The sequence below is a fragment of the Toxotes jaculatrix genome, chromosome 3 (genome assembly GCF_017976425.1).
Source record: "Toxotes jaculatrix isolate fToxJac2 chromosome 3, fToxJac2.pri, whole genome shotgun sequence".
NCBI lineage: Eukaryota > Metazoa > Chordata > Actinopteri > Toxotidae > Toxotes > Toxotes jaculatrix.
This window is the reverse complement of record NC_054396.1, coordinates 6448024-6470458: the sequence shown is the minus strand read 5'-3', so window position 1 is coordinate 6470458 and position 22435 is coordinate 6448024. Positions and strand designations below refer to the sequence as shown.

Below are 22435 nucleotides of genomic sequence, written 5' to 3'. Positions count from 1 at the left end.
AACTTCCGGTGGAGCAAACAGAGACTGGCTCCATCTAGTGACATGTTTGCATCATTACACCACTTTAATTAAACCATGGTGGTGGTTCTACCATCTGGCCACACTCAGGACAAAGTGGACAGGAGCTCATTAAGGGTGAATACAGAACAGCATGGGATAATTGTTTCATCTAAACAACAGTGAGGGTGAAACCAAGAACGTCGCCTCACAATATCACCTTCTCTTATTCTCTTTATAGACAGTCCCATTTGTTCAACAATGTGTTTCTTTCTTTGCTGTTCCTTTCTTTGCCCAGTAATTGTCCTCACATCTCTCCCCCTCTATTATTATCATCGCTGAGAAGCACAAGTACTGATGTCGAGAACTCAGACATCTGCAGTAATGCCATGTTGCCTGCAGATGGCAGGACAAGATAGGGCAGTAGTAGTATTTCTTTTTGCATCCTCAATAGATCTGCTGCTCTGTGAGCAAGACAAATGATGAAAAAACAGAGACCTGAGGAATAACCTCAATAACCTTGAGGAAATTTGGACTGGACCAGAAAAGGATGATGGAGCCCACAATACCCACATGACTGAAGAGCACTGAAAACATGGTGTATGCCTGTGGGTTCCTGTGAGTTTATAGCAGCCCAGACCAATAGGATAAGTAGTGGTTAAGGCCTGGAGTCATGATTCAAGACCTATTGTCACTGAAGTTCAGTTGCACAATTCATCCGTGTTCACTGAAATGATGTCTGCTGTCAGCAACAGCTGCAGTATGATTCCAGACCGGTGTACATTTAAATGGTTAACACATGACTTAATGGGGTCTTGATCGGAAAATAAGTCTTTGACAGTGTTGTGTTGGTAGACACAGTATGTTGTGTAGCCTTTATGCCTAACCTTTCAGTGGTGTTACATTGTTCTCATGTGTAATTGATATGCAGTGGTTTATTCTCTCGTGGCTATCTGAGGCAGATGGGGGGAGGTCACATTGTCAGCTGGCATTTCCACGCTGCACACAAGTGACCACGGATTTTCCTTTGAGAATCGGCCTTCATCTTTGTCCTTGGGCAAAATTAGTGCTGTCAGTTGTTAGTCCTGCATCTAGATTTCAGATTGGATACTCAGTCATTCTCAGATGAAATGTCGGAAGTGAATTGGTACAAGTATTTGACAATAAAGTGAATGACAGTTTGACTGATATGACAACAACAGAGGTTAATGCTGAAAAGGATGTGGGCTTCATGACTCATCTGCTTTGTTGGGCTCCACAATCAGTGCTTCTGAGATGAAGTAGCTTTCAAAAGTCTTAACACACAGCTTAGTTTGTTACTTATAAATTTCTATTGATGAGCTGATGATGAGTTCAAAAATATAGCTGAGACTGATGGGGGTGTCACTGATTTTGCAGCTATCTGGTCACAAACAAAACTACTGGCCAAACCTTTTGACCTGATGATGGCACTAAATGAGAAGTCAGGTAATCACCCAATTATTACAGTATATCCTAACAGGGACATGAACCAAATTCATTGCAGTCCATCAAAAAACTGTCAGAACATTTCAATGAAAACCACAAATGTCAACCACATGGTGGTGCTAAAGGAAAAGATAGGATACATCATTTAGAAAACATAAATAAATAAATATTTGAGCCAACTCATTTTCCAGTCCACCTTGTAAATGCTAAGACGTTTTATAGGATAAGTAAAACATCTGACCTGCTGGTGGCACAAGAGGAGAAGTCAAAGGATCATTAAAGTTGGTAGATCCATCCTCTTGAAACCACCTCACAGAAAGTTGTTGCCAACCCTTGAGCTACCCTGTTAGCATTTCTAAAAATAACTCCAATTTCAAGGGAGATGTCTGTCAAGATAAAATAAATAAAAAGTTGTCAGACTCTAGGCCAACTCATGTTGAGCTGTTGATAAATACTGAGAAATATATTTACAATAAGTATGATTATTATATACAAACATTTTTGTAAAAGCTAACTTCTAAATGTCAATATGTAAATAACATATTTGAATTTCTTATTTTCCATCATTATGAAACAAGATCCAAAATGAGAGAGACCAGTCCTCCCACATATCCTTGTATTCATTGCAATATTTGGATCTCAGTTATTGTAAGAATGCTCATTATGGTAACTGCACTTTTAAGGATTTTGTTAAAAAGTTTGTTAGGAATATTTTGTTTTTTTGCATTGCTCAGTCTACATATTTGAAAAATGACATTTTGAAGATTTCAGGTTAATTTTGGGGCCTTTTCCTTAATTGAATAATTTAACATATGTCCATTTGTTTTCTTGTAGCCTTTAAAAGGCCGTTAGTGGAGTACGTAATATGACCTGACAGTGTGGCTCTCATTGTATTGGCCGACAATAGGGTAAAACTGCTTCCCTTGCTCCAGATGAAGCAGGTTGCTGGGGGTCTTTAATGGGCACCGTTGTCAGGGATCCTTTGGCTTTAATGAGAACACACACACATCAACACAAAGGAGCTGAACTTTGAGGCTGAACTACAATTGGTTGGAGAGTTAATGAACCAAAGGCATGATAGAGCACGTTCTCTGGGGAGATTATCAACAACAGTCCAGCACTCCCTCTGCTACTGTGCTGATTGACTTGGCCTCAAATTGGCTGCGATGCTTCTCGCAGCTTGTGAGGAAAGCTGCGCCGTGGCCTACTGGATGCACTCTTGTCTAGCCTGACAGTGGAGAACAAAGGAAATTTCAAAGCTTTCCTTCATCTGGCTTTGTCAGCTCGAGTAGGCATGATTATGATGAGTTGACCCCAGAGATTTCAAAGGGGCTTTTTCTGACTGCTCCACTGAGTTCATCAAAGGCCATCAAAGGCAGTGGAAGAAACAGGGAAGCAGACATGCATGGATTAGTTGCAGAGAGGACTGGAAAACTTGAGGGTTGCATTTTAAAACCAAGGTGAAAAACGAAAGAAAGAAAGCAAGAACGCAGGAGAGAGATCCAGGCACATTAATAAACAAAATTTGACTGCGTTCAAACTTTTGGGTGAAAACACGGTTCGCAGCAGGATGACTTCAGCCCTGGTTGCGCACCCTGCAGCAGACATCCCATGAGACTTCTGGGTGCCTTCCTCTGCTGCCAGGCAACTGCAATGACAGTGTGATTCACTCACATGACAAGATTTTGCAAACCAATTAAGCGAGGAGTCAAGGGGTTCATCAGCCCCCCGAGGCAAGCAACATATTTAGCTCTTCACTCTGAGTTTGAAGAATGAATGAAGTTTGAAAGAAATTTATAAAGGCACAAGTTAGTCAAAACTGTACACAGCTAAACCAAACCAAATCTCTATTTCTGTATTAAAATGTTTTGCTTTTGCAGCTACTGCAAAAATGGTGTCATGAATCTATACTTTTCTACAAATAGCAAAGACTTACTCAAAAATGTGTTTTTCAGCTACAAATTTGACATCTAGAGGGGTTTCTCTGGGTTTTGCCCTAAAACAGCCAGTGTACTGACTTTACAGACATTAGCTGTCACTAACTAGTATCATAAGCACTGTAGCTTACAAGCAAGGTACACACCAACTGTGTGTGTGGAATGCACATGTGCTCTGCTTCTAACAACAAACACTTCTGCCTGTTATTATCCATAACCCTTTGCTTATTTTCATCTTTGTACAATATGTGTGTGAAAGTCCTGAGAAAGGTGTATATTTTCTTAATTTCCATGAGTCCTGGAGCAGCTTTTACCATGCTTTGGTACAGACATTTCATGCCAGGTCAACTTAATTTCTGGTAAATAAAATAAATTATTAATTAAATTAGTTTTTGATGCTTTACTTTGTCACATATGTACCATACTGTACATTAACCATCTGGACGACATGGACACATGACGAATTTAAAACTTCATAAGCTTTAAGTTTGATGAAACACTACATAATTTACAACTGTGTGGACTTTGTGTTCAGCCTGCTTGCCATGCCAGTTTTTACAGGTTATGTTTACAACCCTTGAAGCTATTGTACTTAAATACAATGAAATAAAATTAATTTAGAGCTATTCAGAACTATGGAAAAACCAACCCCACTGCTAATAATACTGTAATGACAGTCATGGTGCTAAGAAAAGCATAATGATTATCTGCTTGAGATAGCAGTTTCCATACCCCATCATCTTCAGTGAGAAATCTAAAAATTCAATCTTGCAAAAGTCCAGTTATTTCTAATGCAAATGTTAGCATCCACAGAGAGCAAAGTGGCTTGCTTAATTTAAAGTATACAGCACAAACGAGATAATTGGTTAGGATAAAATGACAAACAAGATTACAAATGCTCTGGTTAAATTTAGGACTTGACGTGTTACCTCATGTTGTGCACAGATTCAAGTATTATTATAAGTATATCAAGTATTACAGTGTTTTACAGAGTAAAAGGGAATAACAGCAGTGCATAACTTCCAGCAATCAATGCACAGCTTTCACAAATCAAGTCAGCCAGGCGTGTTCCCTCTAAAGATGTTGAATCTCTCAAGAGGCCCCATTCTTCCAATTCAATCGATACCCTTTGTCTGTTTCCACTTAGCTGGCTATGGGTCAGTGTGTGTGTTTTAAATGGAGTGTAATAACCAATGGGCACTTTCTCAGCAGGGCCTTTGTGCTGTGTAGAGACAAAAGAGTCTCACCTCAGATAATCTATTTGTATTTAGCTTTGTTTGAAAGACATGTTCACTGTGCCTGTTCAAACTCAAGCTTGTACCCACATTGAATCAGTGTTAAACAGCATTCTCATCTTCCCCATTTCCCATTTCCTTAGTGCAGTGTCTTGTAATTTCTGTAACTGTCAGTCGTGGTAACAGGAAACATTGTGCGTACTAACTGATCACTGTTCATTTTCAGCCTCTCATCAGTAATGATCATGCAACCACACTGGCTCCATATTTCGTCCTTCAGTATGCATGCAGGCATGAAATGAGCTGTATATAAGAAGTCACTTTGCACCACTCACAGTGGAGAATGATTGCAACTCACAGCAATGAACACATTTTAATGTTGTGTCATCGTTACGGGAAATGGAAAAGGCATTTGATTGTTCAAAAGCAACTACCCTGGGTTGTTCAGACAAAATGTAACCTCAATAATATGATCCTTTGAACAAATAAGGCTAATAAGGCTGGGAAGAAACATTCAGAGGAGAGCTCCATGTTAAAAAAGTCTCTAATTTCACTGCAGAGACACTGTTAAAGATTCTAATAGCTATTTGGCCTTAAGCCAAAGTACTAGACAAATCATAACATTTAATCCAATGATGGTGCAAGAAAAGTCAGGTGATGACCAACGTTATTTCAATTCATCCTGAGGGGGCAAGAAATGTGTATATGAATGTGAATGTGTATATTAAACTTCGTGCCAATCCGTTGAGACATGTCACTCAAAGCCACAAAGGCATGTCAACCTCATGATGGCATAAGAGGAAAGTCAGGGATCACCAAAAGCCACTAGGCTTCATCCTCTGGAAACCATGAATGTCTGTACAAATGTTGCATTAGAGTAAATGTTGGCAGATCACCAAAGTCATGAAGATTTAATGACTGTACAAAATGTCACTTCAGTCCATCTAATAGAGGTTGAGATGCATGAAAAGAAAAAAAAACAGTGGACTGACCAGCTGACAGACTGTTAGACTGACATTGTCATCCATAGGGCTTAGAGGCAAAAAAACAAAAACAAAACAAAAAAAAAACACCCTGTAGCCTTTGTTCTGACCACTCCAGTCATAACTCAGCTCAGCTCTTTGCACGATCATAATTGTTACACGTCTTCTTCCTAATAAACTAATAAAGCAGCGAAACCACTCCATACTCACTACCTCTCATGTTCTAATGTAGATTTGTGGCAGAGCAAGACCCATTTGGATTCTGTGAGCCAACAGATGGTCGACCTTTTCTGACTTGCTTCTAATGTCACCACTGTGCTTGAGGAAAAGTCAGAAGAAACATAAGTTCAGGACAAAATACATGGATGTTAACAGTGTTGTTACACAAGGCTGACATCAACTGGCTTTCATTTACGGTAACAATAATGTCCAAATACAAATATACAACTGCACTGTACGCCACCGCCAAACACACAAACAAATACACACACACGGAAACAAGAAATCAATATAAGAGAACACCTTGCGCTGTTTTGATGACCTGGCAATCAATAGAGTAATGGAGTGAGGCCACCTTTGATTGTATTGTCCCATATTTGTTTCACAGTCATGAGTCAGAATGGAGTATTGTCTGTAAAAAATGTTTGCAGCAAGGATGTGTATGCTTATTAAAACTGTCTTTTGTTTATCTCGTACACTTGTATATTCTGTTTCTGAATTTAGACTACTGTTCCCATGGATTTTGACTTTCATTACTGCAGAGCACTTGATATTCCTGTTTGAATAAAGACACAGCCGCAACAGTAAGAGCTACGTCTATGAAGGAGGAACTGTGCTACAAGCGTCTGTGTCAGCACTGAGACTTAACACACATTCACACTTACAGTATGCTGCAGGCGAAAAGCAAAGCTCTTTAATTGGGCCCTGGGAGAAAACACCAGAACAATCCGTCCAACGACTGATTATGCGTTTAACAGATGATTAACATTACAGAAATGCATTATGTTTCCATACTTGAGCTGTGATTTTTCACTCAGTACACCTCCATTATTCAGATAGTACAGAAGCAATAATCTCATCACAATAAAGACCTGCAAGTAAAAGAGATAAACAGCAACAACAAGTTAAACTTACCTCCTCTGCTGGTGATTGTATTCTATATTATTCAAAATTAATTTCTGTGTCAGTAAAAATAACAACAATGTCACATGTCTTAATAGGTTTCATCCAACATGCTTCAACTCTGAATCAGAGTCTGCAGACTGTGGAGAGATCTTCAGCTCTTCAGCGAGAGCTTTCACGTTTTTGTTGACACTGGTGGAACCGTGTGCCTCATTGCCCCTGTACTGCAGACACTGCATTTATTATACCACCATTTTCAAACTCGTTTCCACTGTTCAGTGGCTGTTCCTGGAATAGGCTATTTGCATTCTGATAGAAAAAAAAACTAATATAAGATGATGAAGATGCACCATACACATAGCTTTGGATGATGTTTGGAGTTCACCTTGCCAGGAAATGGCTTCAAATTACACAGGAAAACATGCTTCTCAAAAACAGCTAACAGTCTGATGTTCAGCAGAAGCTGAGTGGTCTGCACTGATGATGAAAAGCCATATAAACATAGTTCTTCAAAACAAGGTTAACATCAGTATGCCAACATGCCATGTTTACTAGTACATTAGAATGCTAATCACAAAGTAGTCTTGAGGATGATGGGAATGTCAATAGTTTTGCAGGTATTTGGTCATAAACCAAAGTATTAAAGAAATTAATTTTACTTAATGATGATGCTAAATGAAAGGCACAGGGATCAACAAAGGGATTGAGTGGAACATGAATGTGTGTACAAAATTCCACGGCACCCAGTGTACTGAGAGAGAGTGTTCATTTGATGGATATTACTCTTCCACTTCTCTACTCTACCACCTTCTGCACAGTATCATACATCAAGTGCTTGGCTGGTAACAAGCATTTTGCTCATAGTTAAATTTATCTTTGTATGTGTGAGCGTTTGGGAATAATAAGATAACAGGCTCACAGGTGCTGTCTCTGCAGGGCAGCCAGTTGCTCTCAGGAATAGATGGTAAAGTCACACCCACACTCTCTCCCAGAACAATAAAAACAACCAAGGCTGGGCCAGCTTGATCACTGCCTCCAACAAGGAGCCATGATAACTTTGCTTATGCGTGCTTTTTCATTTACTTGAATAAAAAAATCGATGTGAGATGACCCTCTGCTGAACCCTCTTGACGATCATCTCTTCTCTTTAGAGTGAAACTCATCCCATTGTCCAAATACAGGTAGAGAGGAGCCAGGGACTCTGAGCCATCAAAAGCTGAGTGCAGCGTGGATCACAAACAGCAATGAAATCATTTCTGCTTTTCTCATATCAGTTTCATGTACTTAGCTGCCTTTGACTGCGCTCAGCTTTAGAAGAGGCTCTTGTATTTTATTTAAAAAATAAAAGTAAGGTTTCAACTTTAAAGGTGCAAGGGTGAAAGCCGAGAAATTAAGTGTTTTCATATCATCACTTCACCCCCACTCCGCCCCCACCAAAGGGTGATCTTGCCTGAGAGAAAAAGCACCTGTCAGTTAAGAAGAAGAAAATGTCACCGGCTTTGCTGTTAAAATGTGACCTTGAGTGGGGTGAAGCTGGTGATGCATGTCATTAGTGTAATCAAGGGAGGATGTTGGAAAGTTAATACACATTTCAGTTTCCCTCTCCACTGAGTAGGAGTCATGCCAAATGGCTATTTCTGTTTCATGTACAGATGCTGGTATTAGTTAAATAATTTTAGATCAGGATTTAGTTGCAATCGTTTATTCCAGTGCAAAGGCTAACTCCATCATATGAAGGGAGATTTGTTCAGGCTTTATGAGAAACTACACACAGGAAATTAAATCAAAGGTGACAGGCTTATGGACAACTTAATGCTTTTTTTTTTTTTTTATTAAAAAACAGAAATACCTATATCTACAAATATAATATCTTTGATTTGCATATGAAAGGGTTTCTTCTGATCTTAAATTTTTAGATTCTTTTCTTTATCTGCCGGGCAGTTTTAAGTACAGTTCCAGCAGTTATCCTGTGGTTTCCCCTGCTTGCTGTAACTGATAGTTACCTCTCTCAGACAAATGTCCGTCTTGTTTATGGATTGGTTGCTGTCAGGGAACTCTCGCTCAAGAAACACAGTAGTTGGTTGTAGACAACAGCCTTTAACCTGTCATTGTGCTGTACTTCACTGACAGTCAATATTCTCTTTAGCTCACTTTTAGGGTTTGTTTTACAGTATGTTTGTTTACATCACATGCCAAGCACCCGATTAAGGCCTAAATCACAAACTGTACAAAACTGCCGCGTTTATCAACTTACCTATTTCAAGATTAGGCATTGACTTTAAAATCATCCATTATGATGATTAGGAATATCCATATCACATCATAGAGGCCACTGATAAAGTCTTAACTTTTACTTTGAAACTACCAACACTTACCTAGCACAGTGTTAACATGCTATAGAGAACCAGAGCCAATGATTCCTTAGATACCCACAGAAATCACTTAATAAATAAATCCATGTCCCAAAGGCTTGCTGTGTTTCTTTCATGTCATAATCACACTAGAACACAAAGGTTGCTGATTTTATATCTGACCATTCACTAAACCACTGCCCTTGCCAGTGATTGTCCAATCATCGCTTAGCAACCATGACTAGGGACAACAGGGACTTGTCAATCTCTGGATTTCTCAGTGAAGTGGTGTGCATGGCGCTGTAGTAAGAGCAATACTGGGCCTTTACAGATTTTGGAGGATGGTTTCTTCTTTAGCAGAAGTGTAAGGAAACTAACTTACTTCCAACAATAGTAACTGACTGTTACCTCCAAAGCCAAGGAGAACATCATAGACTAAGTTACATTGTTCGTGGGGTTACAAGCACTTTTCACAGCTAGGAAATCTACTTTGTAGTAAATTTGTCAAACACTTCAGTTCGTAATTCTGAAAACAGTGATGACAGGCCAGTGTTTTTGCACAATATCATGTAGTCATCAAGTTCATATTTAATACTTGCTTTATCAGATTATGAAGAGACAGTGAGACAGTGTTTAAATCAATTTACAGAACTAACATTACCTTAATAAGATAAAATCTGTCAGCAACACTTCAGCCTGGAAAATCAACCGTCGCCAGCTTCTCTGTTTAAAATCAAGACACCATTGTTTCAAAAATGACCAAATCTGCCCCAGTTATCACTGTAAAATGCACAGGTCTCATTAAGAATGAAAAGTTTGATAGATATATCAACAGTAAGTAAGTAAGTGGCATGGGGCTCATCGAGAGGTCAATAAGAAGCACATTAGAAACTTCCCTCTGTAACAGAATCAGGAGATGAAGTGCTGTGTGGCCAGTAGTGTTTCCAGGTTAACAGTGGGACTTCATTTGGATTCACTCTCCTCTACTCAAAGCTCAGCTACGTCTTTACCCTCTTTTTGGTTTATCCACAGCCCTTGAAGCAGGTGCTCAATCTGTAAGGCTTCAAGTGGGTGGAGGGCTTCAGGTTCTGGCTTAGACTTGCCTTCTTCCTTCTCACTGGACTGAGATTAAATTTACAGCCCTGGCTGTGAGCTTGTGGCTGATCCACCACCTTATAGAGAGTTGAGGCCAAAAAGAGGCAGGTCACAACCCAAACAGCCCATCAGCATAAAGCTGGCTTAGAAACTTACTAGACTGAAACTTGATGTGGGTTTTTGTCATTGTTTGTATGCCTTAAAGCTGCCCTTTGCTTACTGTGGTATTTTTAAGATTATCTCATCTCTGTCATTTGAGATAATTCAGCATAATTAGGCTACATTTTTATTCCTTGAAATGGAGATGAAAACATGCGCAAATTTGCACAGTGACATTTCAGCTCTCATACCGTATTCTTCCTGCCTTCAGTCGCAGTTTTACATGGCTCATCTGACGCATGAAAGAAGCAGAGGAGCGCTCTGTGCCATTCTACTTCACCCTCAGTGCAAAGATGGAGCTTTTCTCGCTCCACACCTTTGAAAGCATACATGATGTTTTAGTGGTTTCCCACCTGCAGGGTGTTGACCTTGTCAGTGGTATTTCAGGCTCTGGGGGCTTCTCTCACTTGGCTGCCAGCACCCGCAGGTGGATGGAGGGAGGGGTTGTCATGGAAACAGGCCACTGGGATGGGACACAGCGCAGGCTCCAGCACACGCTTTGAAAAGCTTTCATTGATAGCTGTCCCAATGAGCTGATTTCCGGGCTGTTACTTGGCTACACACTGAGTCGGCATAAAGGCTGGTTCGTTCCATGCAGATAAAAGGACGCAGAAGATTTTTCAAAGCTGCAGTTTCAATGCGCAAGTTTGACAAATGCTAGACTATGGCTGGTATGCCCTCTACTGTCCATCATTCTGAGCATAGGACACAGGTCTCCCTAAAGGGTCGGTGACATTCACTGACATTTTTCCTGCAGCATCTCCTGACATCTCTATAGATGAAGAGAAGCAGCGGTCTGAGAGAGTGTTTAATCCATTGCATCATCAGCATTTCTTGATGCACAATGCACCCAAAGCCAAATCAGTTACTGACAGTAGAATGACATTAGAATCAATGGACTTCTGAGCTATGTGATGTGTATTTTAACTCTGCTATTCAGCCTTTACAAGCTATAATAATAGCTTTAATAGCTTTAAGCAGATATTAAGACTTTCTAAATGTTTATTAGGGTATTTGTCAGCTGTTACATCTTATCCTGTGCAGCATGTGTAACTGGTGTACACACAGCTAGCGAATGACTGAAAACACACACTGTATAATACATATTACAACAAAGGTGCAATCACATGTAATTATATATAATTACACACTGTACATGTTATGTAGCATGTATTACTTTTTTTCAACAGTTTAAACTAATCCTTCATGGACAGGTTTAAAATGATTTAATATTTAAAACTTGTGAGGACGTGTTTAGCTTGAAGTTTCATTCTTAATCTCAGTACGTAATGAAAAAACTCTTCAGTCCGGGTGCACCTACTAGATTTCATCTAGAATTATCAGCATCTCATGGCCTTTATCAGCTGATGGAGTTGAGGAGTTTGTTTAGTTGTCATGAGAATGAAGATTTATTTATGTATAAATATTTTCTAAGTTATGTATTTATAAATAATAAATTAAGAAATATAAAGCAAATAAATTACATTTGCTCATTGTCTTTGTAACAATACATATAGAACATTTACAAATGTGTTGTATTATTCTGCCAGTCATTCATTAACTGCTCATACACTAATTACAGATGCTATAACTAGATAATGTAGATATGGGTGTTGACAAATAAATACATTAATAAACACTTAAAATATTAATATATCTGCTTACAATGACATTATAGTGCTAAAGCTATTACAACAATTTGATTGATCCAATTGCTGTGACTGAGCATATGACAAAACTATTTGCTCACTGATAGCATCAAAGGATGCTATTAAAACAGCTGCTTTACAGCTGACAAAACAAAGTTTCGAAGGCTGTACGAACTGTCCGTTGTTTCCTTTGCACTGAGGAATATTTGTCTCCATTCCAGCAATTATTGAGGAGAAGGGGGGCGGAGAGAGCATGCAGGAGAACGAGCATGTTGTCAGGGGAGACCAAACGGAGATCGTTTGATTGCACCACAAAGCTCAAAGCTGTCAGTCAACATCAGAAACAAACAGAGCTTCTGGGTTCCCACTGGAGATCCACTTTTGTAGACAGTGAGCCACTGAGATTGGGATTTGCATTGTGGTGGAGTAATGGACCTTGCAGAGACATTGATGGTAACTCAACATATTACTGTCTCGCTAGTTTTTGCAGAGAAAGCAGATGGTTGTTACATGTCGTTGTACTGACAGAGATGAAGAAAAGCTGCCTATCATGTTGAATCAAATGAAAATCCAACAAGGTATAATGATAAACAACTAGCAATCTGAGACATGTTGTAAATAGCACACCATGTACTGTACAAAATACTGTATATATGAGACATTTGGATGATTATAACTGACTTGCTTGGTGCTAAATAATGCTGGAGTCTGTACTTGCTCTAACCGTCCATTATCCATAATCAGTATCTCCTTGGATCTTGTCTCAGTTGCGTTACAGTCCCTGTGTCGCTTCCTTTCTGAAGCTTTGGGGATGCAGAGGTATGCTTGGTATCATAAAGCAGACACTGAACAAAAATGCACGCACTACATCCACTCTCTTGGTTTTGAGTGACTAATTTCTTTGTTTTTGAAGTTACAGTATTTACTCAGAGGCATATTGTAAAGTAATTATACTCCACAAGGACTAGAATTAAAATTATTTTCTGATAATTGCTTTGTAGAGGCAAACACTGCAGTCTGTATCGCCCATTCCCCTTTCTCTCTCTCTCTCTCTCTCTCTCTCTCTCTCTCTCTCTCTCTCTCAACGCTTAGGTTGTAACCTAACATCTGCAGCTACACTCATCACACTAAAATTATTAAAATCCTAATGTAAAAGATTATGAGATGATTTTTCCCAGATTTAACAATTCAAGCTTTTAAATTTTTACTGTCAATCTGTAAATGTCTGTTTCTGTTTCAGGCACTTTTATTAAAAATACAACATAATATAAATACTATATGTACTATTATGTACATTTCATAAAAATGACACTTGGTGTTGCAATCATGGTTTAAAAAATATGAGGAAAGAAGATTTTATTTAACTTGCTCCTCAATAAACAACATGTTTGTGTGTGGAAACCACAACAAAACCAGTGATTGTAGACATATTCTAGCAAAATAAGAAAAGAAATATTTAGGAAATTTAAAAAGCCTTACATCTATTGACCTAGTTTATAACATTCATATTTCTATTGCTGGTTTACAGTAGTTGCTCTGCAAACTTAAAGTCTAAATCAAACATACTGTTTTAATGTACAAAAAGTAAATTAAATCATAGCTGATACAACATTACAATTGCTAACATTATTCAATAGATGGTATATCAAGTCTAAACGTACTTTGTCAGCTTATATTTCAGTTGATAGACAAATTAGTATATATATTTCAGTGCACAACAGTCAACAGTGAAACTGTTTTACAAGAGAAAGAAAGATTGCAGTCTCTAACAGTTCTGCCAGAGAAAACATGTCAAAAACAGGTCGGATTTCAGCTTTTCCTTTGCTCACGCATACTGAATCCGTGACAATGCTCATGCTGTGTTCATCAAAACAAATACTAAAAATAAAGCACAGTGACTACTAAGTCCAGGAAGCTAAACAAAGCTGCCATATTGTGTGTCAAAATGAGCGAGAGGTAAAAAGGCAATATGCTAAACTAAAGATCTGAAAACGTTGGTTCGTTGTTCGCATCAAAGACCAAGCCTGAGAGAACCGAAGAAACCGAAAAGGAAACAAGAAAGAAAAAATGACTCAGTCCACTTTTACATAAAGAAGCAAATGTGTATATTTGTGCTCCTGAAAGAAACATGTCTCTGTATCTCCCACATAGTAGTTAGTAGCTTTCACCACATGTAATAGCTACGTGTGGTGTCGACCTGGCTAGGTTTGGTCTCGGAGGAACCCTCCTTTTCCTTCTCACTGTCTGCCTCCCACAAGTTGATAAGAGGAGGGTACAGCTCGTTTAGCGGTATTGACGATGTTTTCTGCATGTACTTTTTCAGGGAATGGTGATAGTTTTTCCTTTTCCACCTCTTAGCAATGTACACACCCAGAGAGGCCAGGCTGATGATAGCAAACATTGTTCCCATGACGGCTGCAAGAGCAGTGTTGGTCCCTTGGTCTGATATTTCCACAGCAAAGGTCGCTTGCTTCGTTGTCACATTCACGCACGACTTCTGTGTTTGTTGATGGATGTTGGAGACGGTGAGGCACACTTCGTACTCAGTTGCTGGTTGTAAATGTGTAAGGTTGTACTCATGGACGTCCACAGGTACCCTGGCAGTGTAAGTAATATGGGGGTTGTCTATTTTCATGGTGGCAGATGACCACTTGAGGTTAGAGGTCATTATGTTTGAGTTTATTTTCCAGGAAACCAGGATTGAATGAGATTCTGTCTGTTTGACATAGATCTTCATAAGCTGAGTGCTGTCTAACAGAGTGCCATTTACCCGTATAGCTATCACTCTTGTGTCAGCCCCCTCTGAGTTTTGAGCCACACAGGTGTATCTGCCTGAGTCTTCTACTTGGATATGAGAAATTCTCATTGTCCCTTCATTGCTGAGGCTGTACTTGTCAGACAGGGTGTCCATCATTACCTTGTTCCCCATAGGCGTCACCCAGTAGATTTCAGGCTCAGGCTGGGACATGGCCCTGCAGTCCAAGTCCACCGTCATGCCAATGTCCAAATTGAGATGACTGGGGAAGCTGTCATGAGCAATCATGGGCAAGCACTGGTTTGCTAAGTTCTTCTGCAGCACCTCTCGTACATGCATACCCCTGAACTCTGTTGGCATGCCACACAACATGGACAGAGGTTCCATAAAGCGGACAGAGGTCTTGTTAGAGTTCATCCACTGGATGACACAGTCACAGCGAAGAGGGTTGCTGTGGATGCTGATCTCACGTAGGTTGGGGAGGGACTCCACCGTGGATTGATAGAGAGCGTTCAGAGCATTGTTGTTCAGCATTAGACTCTCCAAGGCTGGGACATCACGAAAGGCCTGACGGTTGATGTAGGAGAACTTGGGGTTGTTTGTAGCCTCCAGCTTAGTGAGCTCAGGAAGGTTGTCCAAAGCGTAACGATCAATAGAAACCAACTCTCCCATATTGTTTATACCCAGCTCCTTCAGCCTCAGCATATTCTTGAAATCACCTTCCTGGATCTTGTGCACTGGGTTTTTATTCAAATCCAAAAACTTCAGGTTAGGTAGTTTCTGAAGAGCTCTCTGAGGAACTCGAACCAACTTATTGTCATAGAAGGAGAGGCTCTCAAGATTGTCAAGTCCGACAAAGGCATTTCCGGGGATGTCTGTCAAATCCATCCCAGCCAAAACCAAACTTCTCAGGTTGCCCAGGGGCTTGAAATTAAAGTCCATTATTCCGACAACGGGGTTCTCCCCAATCATGAGGATCTCTAAATTGGGCGTAGATTCAAACCACTGGCTGTTGATGGTCTTGAGCCTGTTGGAGTTGAGGTGAAGCCTTAGCAGGTTGTGGAGCCCAGAGAAGGCATTGGCAGAAATGGTGTTGATCTGATTGTGGTTGATGTAGAGCTCCTGCAGGTTGCTGAGGTCCTGCAGACAGTAATCTGGCATTTCTGTGATCTGGTTCTCCTCCAGATGAAGCGTGGTGAGCTGGGACATGTTGGTAAGGCCAATATCCCGAATGCTACTGAAGTTGTTTTGGGACAAGTCCAGCTCAGTCAGGTTGAAGAGCTGCTCCAGCTCCTCACTGGTCTTGGCAATGTAGTTGCTCTGTAGGAGGAGAACCTGAGTGTCACTGGAAAGGTTCCCTGGGATGCGTGTTAAGCGAAGGTCATTGCAGTCCACAGTGATGGCTTCTCTGTAGGTGGACTGGGGAGTAAACCAGGGTCGGATCTCACACACACATAGCTGGGGGCACTCGTTGTTTTGGACGAAGGATAGTCCTATAGATGCCAGAATCAGGCCAGAAAGCACCTGGCCTAGAAGAAAGCAGTCTAACCTCCGTCTAGCCATGCTGGGTAGGGACAGGAGGAGGGTCAGATGACTTTGGGAGAAGATGCCTTACACTCATCAACTAGACTTTGCGCTGATTAGGTCTTTCAGTCCAGTAAAATGGTCAAGAGTTGAAGCCAACAGTTGAATTTTACAGCAAGATCTTGGAGCTGCAGGATCTGGAAAGGAAAGACAAAGCATATATGTCATTATATAGAAAACAGTACCTACCCCCAGGCTGAAAAGGATATATAGTACATCATAATCTTCTATACTAGTGGCATGGCTATTGGAATGGCGAAATTGGTCTGTCAGTTAGTTGGTTGACCACTTTGGTCCAGACTGAAACAGCTGTAAGATGGATTATCATGAAATGTTGAACAGACATTCACGGTTCCCAGAGGATGAATCGAACTGACATTGATGATCCCTGACTTTTCCTCTAGCAGCAATACAAGGTTGTGGTCATCAGGTCAAAATTTTAATTTGTCCTACACTTTGATTTTTAACCAAATACTTGCAAAATGAATCACATTTATACCTGCCTCAACTGTACTTTATGGTTAGTGCAAATGCAATAAACTGCATTTCGTTACCCTGTCCTTGTACATGTGTAATGACAATAAAGTTGAATCTAATCTAATCTAATCTAATCTAATCAATAAGTTAAATTATGATAGTGATCATTACTTATTTGTAGATATACATTACACTTGTGCTTGTTTACGACAGCTTGTAACTATTGTGATTCTGAGCATTTTAGCATGCTGATGTTAGCATTTTAGCTAACTCTTATACAACAGGACTTTTATTCTTGTATAATAATTTTTGAATGGGAAATTTTTGAATCACAGAATCATTCATGTTCCTTGTAAATGAAGGAATTACTTAAGACAGCAGATTGACTAAGAACAACAACTGCCTCTCTGCTATCCTTGTGAGACTGTGAGTTATGTGCAGCATCAACGGTTTTGAGAAAATGCAAGTTCAGCTCATTACAATGCATGCACAAAACACTGCTCTGAACAACTTGGAAACAGATCAAATTCCATTGAGGGCTTTCATCTATCCAACAGGCCCATAAGGACTTGATCATTAGCTTCTCCGAACATCATTAAGCACTATGAGATATTAGTACATGCCATGCCTCAAAGCCAGCAAAAAAAGATGCACGTCTTAATTTTTAATGCAACGTCTTTGGCATTCTGAATTTAGGGCAAACATGAAAAAAAAAAGTTTTCAGCAGGCGTAGGATTTTTTTCCAGGATGATTGGGTACAGAAGAAAGATTGTCAAAACTTTGAGCAGCATTCTTTAACTCTGACATGAGTACAAATACAGAATTCAGGAGAGGGTGGTGAGAGGATGAGAGACCCTGATCTAGCTCATGCAGTTCCTTGGTTTAGAGAGCGGGAGCTCATGAGAGGTGTTTTGGGCATCTGCTAGTCCATATGGCAGTAACACTTATTCCAATCACTTGGAGGATAAAGCATTTATTCTGGCAAACAATAGGCTTCTTTTACTCAGTCCCAGTGCCACATTTGAAATCCCTTACTGTGCATGAATACATGGGCATTACAGATATGTCATTTTTATCTAGGGATTGCAATGTGGGTCCATTAGTTCTGATGGTCGGTCTAAGACTTTGGAACAGACTGAAATATGAATTTTGGTTTCTAATGTCTTTTTTTGTTCAGTCTATACAAAAACCAAAATGTCCAATCATTTCCTGGAGGCTCAGCTTGGTGCTTGGACAACAGGCCCTGGCCAAGGAACACACACATAACTTCTTATAAAAAAGAAAATTGTGTTGAGTGAACAAACATTACATTATATTTACACATTTGGAAGATACTTTTATCCAAAGCAACTTACAAGTGATGAACAACGCTCAAGCTTTATGTTTGTTAGGGAACTTTAGATGTTCTGGTAGGTGGACTTTGTTACCTTTTGACTAAGTTAGCCAGCTGCTGGTGGTAGCTTCATATTTAGGGTACAGACATGAGTGGTATCAAACTTCTTATCTAATGCTCAGCATGACAACAAATTATGCATAATTCAGAGTATTCAAACTGTTCTCTTAACCACACCTTTCATTTTAGAGTCATCATAAGGCTATTGGTAGATAAATGGGCGTGTGACTGTTTTCAAACATTCTGACTTAAGCAAGGCCTGAAGGCCTGACTGAGACTGAAACACTTTCAATTTTAAATGAATTATGGAGTCAGAGTATATCAATGTTTAACAGACATTTAATGCCCTTAGAAGATGAAAACTCACTGACCTCATGCTCAACCATATGTCTAACATGACATTTGGTACAGATGTTCATGTTGCCCTAAGGACGAATTGCAATAAATTTAGTGACTCCTGACTGACTTACCATAAAAAACCTGCAAAATGAAATACATTCCAATCAGCTTCAGCTGAACTGTGTGTTTGGTGATATCAGCATGTTAACATGCTAAACAAAGATGGCGAACATGGTAAACATTATACCTGCTAAACATAAGTATATGAATATTGCCATAAGTATGTTAGTGTCTTGTTAGACACTGCTGTTAGCATGGCTGTAGACACTTCGTCATTTTAATCACAATGTGATCCATGCCTTTCATTTTCCGATTCCGTTTGTTTCATCTCCTGTAACAGACATGTGCCCCACTCAATTATTCTGTTCACATGCAAATGCTGTATACAGACATACTGTGTCAATGCAACAGTTTCATCCCTCGCCATTTCTTATTAACAGGATTACGAATCAAGCACTTCTTTAACAAGACCATGCACTTGCAGTATCTTACAGCAACACTTAAGAGATCCCATTATTCAATTAGGTCTATTTACCAAAGGAGGCATCCTACCAAGCGTAGTGCCATACGGGCAGCACCACGGTACCACAGCCTTCTCCACCACACAGCTTTATGGTCAACACCAGCTTAAGAAGACAGCGCTTAAGAGGCTTTCAAACAAGAGAGCTGACTAATTCGTCTGAATGCAAACTGCCTGGCAACAGCACCAGGGAGACAGGAACGCATCTCTGCTCCTCCTATACTGGAGATTCCCTATGGGATTGTTTTTAAGCTAAAGCACTGTATATTGAGACGATTGCTGCGCCAGTCAGGATTAGGGGATGGAGATACTGAAGTGGAGATTAGCTGGGGGTAGTGTACTAAATTCAAACCCAGAAGAGAGAAACAGGTCACTTAGCACTTTAATTAAAAGCAACATATAGTGAATAGACCTAGAAGAGAGTAAATGCACTGGTAATCGCATTACAAAAATAAATGCTTGAGTGCATGTTTGTAATTTTGTCAAGAACTAAATATTATGTTTAATTACAATATTTAAAATAATTAAATTACCCTATTGACAAAAACATTGAATAGACAACTTAGACATAAACATAGACAGTTGGCATCATTCTCTCGAATGATAAAACAGGATGTGTTGGTGAGGTTACTGTAACTGGAGCATATCAACTACATATTGTGAATAAAGGGCTTTAGAAATATTCTCTGCATCAAGATTCCAAGGTAGATTTAGCAATATATAATTTCTCTTTCACCTCTGTTTACCACAAATGGGGTTAATCTTAGATTCTCCCTATTCAGTAAATGCTGACAGCTTTGTCTATTCTCCCCTTTATGCAATGTAAGATTAAGAAGTTTCTGATTCCATTTAATACTGGACACAGTAAAAAGTGGGTTAGCTGATTTTTTTTTTTTTTTTTTTTAATGTTCTGATGTAACTATGAGCACTTAAAAGACTGAAACAAAATCAGTGTCAACATCCTGTTGGCTGATTTTTCAACAACTAAAGGCTGTCTGGGACATCCTGACACAGGCTTCACAGGCCTATTGTGAGCCCAAAGCCACAGGAAAGCTTAAAACACACAGCAGGTGCAGGAACACTAAACAACACCAAAGGCAGGAAGGCAGGAAGCGGAAACACCCAGGGATTTTAACCGCAGCCACCTCCGAACCTGTGATACTTGAAATAAATACCAACAACTTTACCCATAAACTCTGTCATGTCAGACGTCGTTTATCAGTACCTGCCATAGGACGCTAGATCACCGTGCTTTCTTTGTTATATGGAGTGTAAAGAAAGAACTCACAGGCGGAACAGGTGTTTTCCATTAAATCAACATGGATCATTAAACTGAAAATGTGAATTTCTCATCTTTCAGACAAGGTTACACATTTATTTCTTTATTAGCCCACTTACCTACATCCTCTACCTACACTAACCTATTATTCATTTTCATTTCATACTTGAAATGTCTAAATATTACAAAAATGATTCTGAAAATATCCTGCGAAAAGATCAGTTTCACACAGCCAGGTTCTGCAGTGGGTTAGTGCATTTATGCTAATTAACACAACAAAATTAATGAAGCTAAATTAAAAAAAAAAAAAAAAAAAAGGTAGAATTAAGGTAGTTGCAGTAGTCCTCAGGAATGACTGATGAACTTACTGCTGCTAATGTTAGGCTGTCACTTCTTTCAGGTCTTGGCAATGTCCTTTAATGATTCATTTCCTGCAGTTTCTTATGGTGTCAAAGGAAATTAACTGAATGAGCATTTTAATTTTCATGGGTGGGCTGTAACAAACAACTGTGCAACACAGCAGCACACCATGAACATCTATGTACTGAAGACTATTTAGACTATTTATTTAGGCAATGCTCCTGTGATTTCCACTATATTTACACAAAGATTTCTCATTACGAAGATGAAATTTAGATATATATTGATTAATTTATCAACTTTTATGTGGGGCTCCTGTACCTGCTGCATTTTCCGTCTTTATGCAACGACAGCTACTGCATTCAGTGGATGGGCTCTTACTGAAAAACGTTTCTAATGTCCATATTTATAGTAAAACAGGTTTTTAATGTGATCATTAGGTCAACTAATCGGACCATGAGGTAAAGGTGCACACTGAGTCAATCACAACCTCCTACAAGGCACACCTACAGTTAATTACCTACTACAGTTTGTGTAAAAGAGACTTTCATAAAGTAGGTATGTGATATTGATAAAGTCTCTGATGATTTCATATGGGTGGGCAAAACAACTGGAACACATGGTTTTGCTGGAACAATATTTAGAAGTAAAATTATCCAGTAATTCACAAGAAACAAAGATTAAAGAGCTCGAAGCTGGAAGAACAAACATTGTGCGACAAAAAAAAAAAGCTTTTTCTAACTCACTTTTGGCCATGAACTTGTCTGAGTTTATGTGCGCTGCAGTAACTGAGTGGGGACTACCACTCTACCAATAGTCTACCAATAGTCGTCATGTCAGGTGTTTAGGGGAAACACGAAAATAACCTGGGTTACACCTTCCCCATGTAAAGTGCATGGGTCTCCGATACTGCACCACCCACCACTACAAGTAAATTCTCAACCTGTGGGAAGCACTGCAGTGCCACTTTAATATCTGTAAAATGGTCATTTCAAGTAAGGGTGGAAACACCAGGAATATGCTGAAACATCTTTCTACGCAAAAAGGTTTTAAATTCCAGGAATACCATTTATTTGACACTCTACGCATGAGTGCCACTGCTTCCCAACTGAGCAGCATGTCCATTACAGAGGATAAATATCCTGTGTTATAATAACATTAGTGCCACGCAGGCAGGCTTAGCAGATTTTTTTTCTTATGCTAAAATAAGATAAACTCAGTGAAAACGAATATTCTCTGAAACTCAGAGATAATAAAATAGTTGCACTGATGCTGAAAACCTGTGTAGGCCTAATTTTGTCCACACAGAAAACTAATGAGGAATTAAGTTAAGGGAATTAATTAAGGGAATAAAGAATTGGACCAATGAGCAGAACTGATAATGGCACTGACATCAATAAAATCTTATCAATTCCCATTCTAACATGGGTCTAAACAATAAGACGCAACTGCATTTGAAAGCCATGACAGTGCTCAGTTTCATCTTGTGCCATGAAAGTAGACCCCTGTCATTTCCATTTGAGAAACTGTCACTTACAGACTGATACCGAAATACTACTTGTTAATTGGCACCGTCATGTATGGCATTTACATACGTCATACAGTTCAAAGATGTGACACAACACCTCTGTAGGAGGTGTACTGTACACAACACCTCTGTAGGAGGTGTACTG

At 39.5% G+C, this 22435-nt stretch overlaps 1 protein-coding gene across 1 annotated transcript; it reads right to left on the bottom strand.

Annotated features, from left to right (window-relative positions):
* Positions 1-13371: 13371 nt before the first annotated feature.
* lrrn1 (leucine rich repeat neuronal 1) lies at positions 13372-16346 on the bottom strand. The gene has a single exon (XM_041034179.1). It carries the CDS (start codon positions 16311-16313, stop codon positions 14160-14162), a length of 2154 nt encoding a protein of 717 aa, XP_040890113.1. The 5' UTR covers positions 16314-16346; the 3' UTR covers positions 13372-14159.
* Between the last annotated feature and the right edge of the window lie 6089 nt (positions 16347-22435).

What these genes read in the sequence shown, in the direction of transcription:
- lrrn1 (XM_041034179.1), bottom strand. Translation starts at nt 16,313, where the DNA reads ATGGCTAGACGGAGGTTAGACTGCTTTCTTCTAGGCCAGGTGCTTTCT.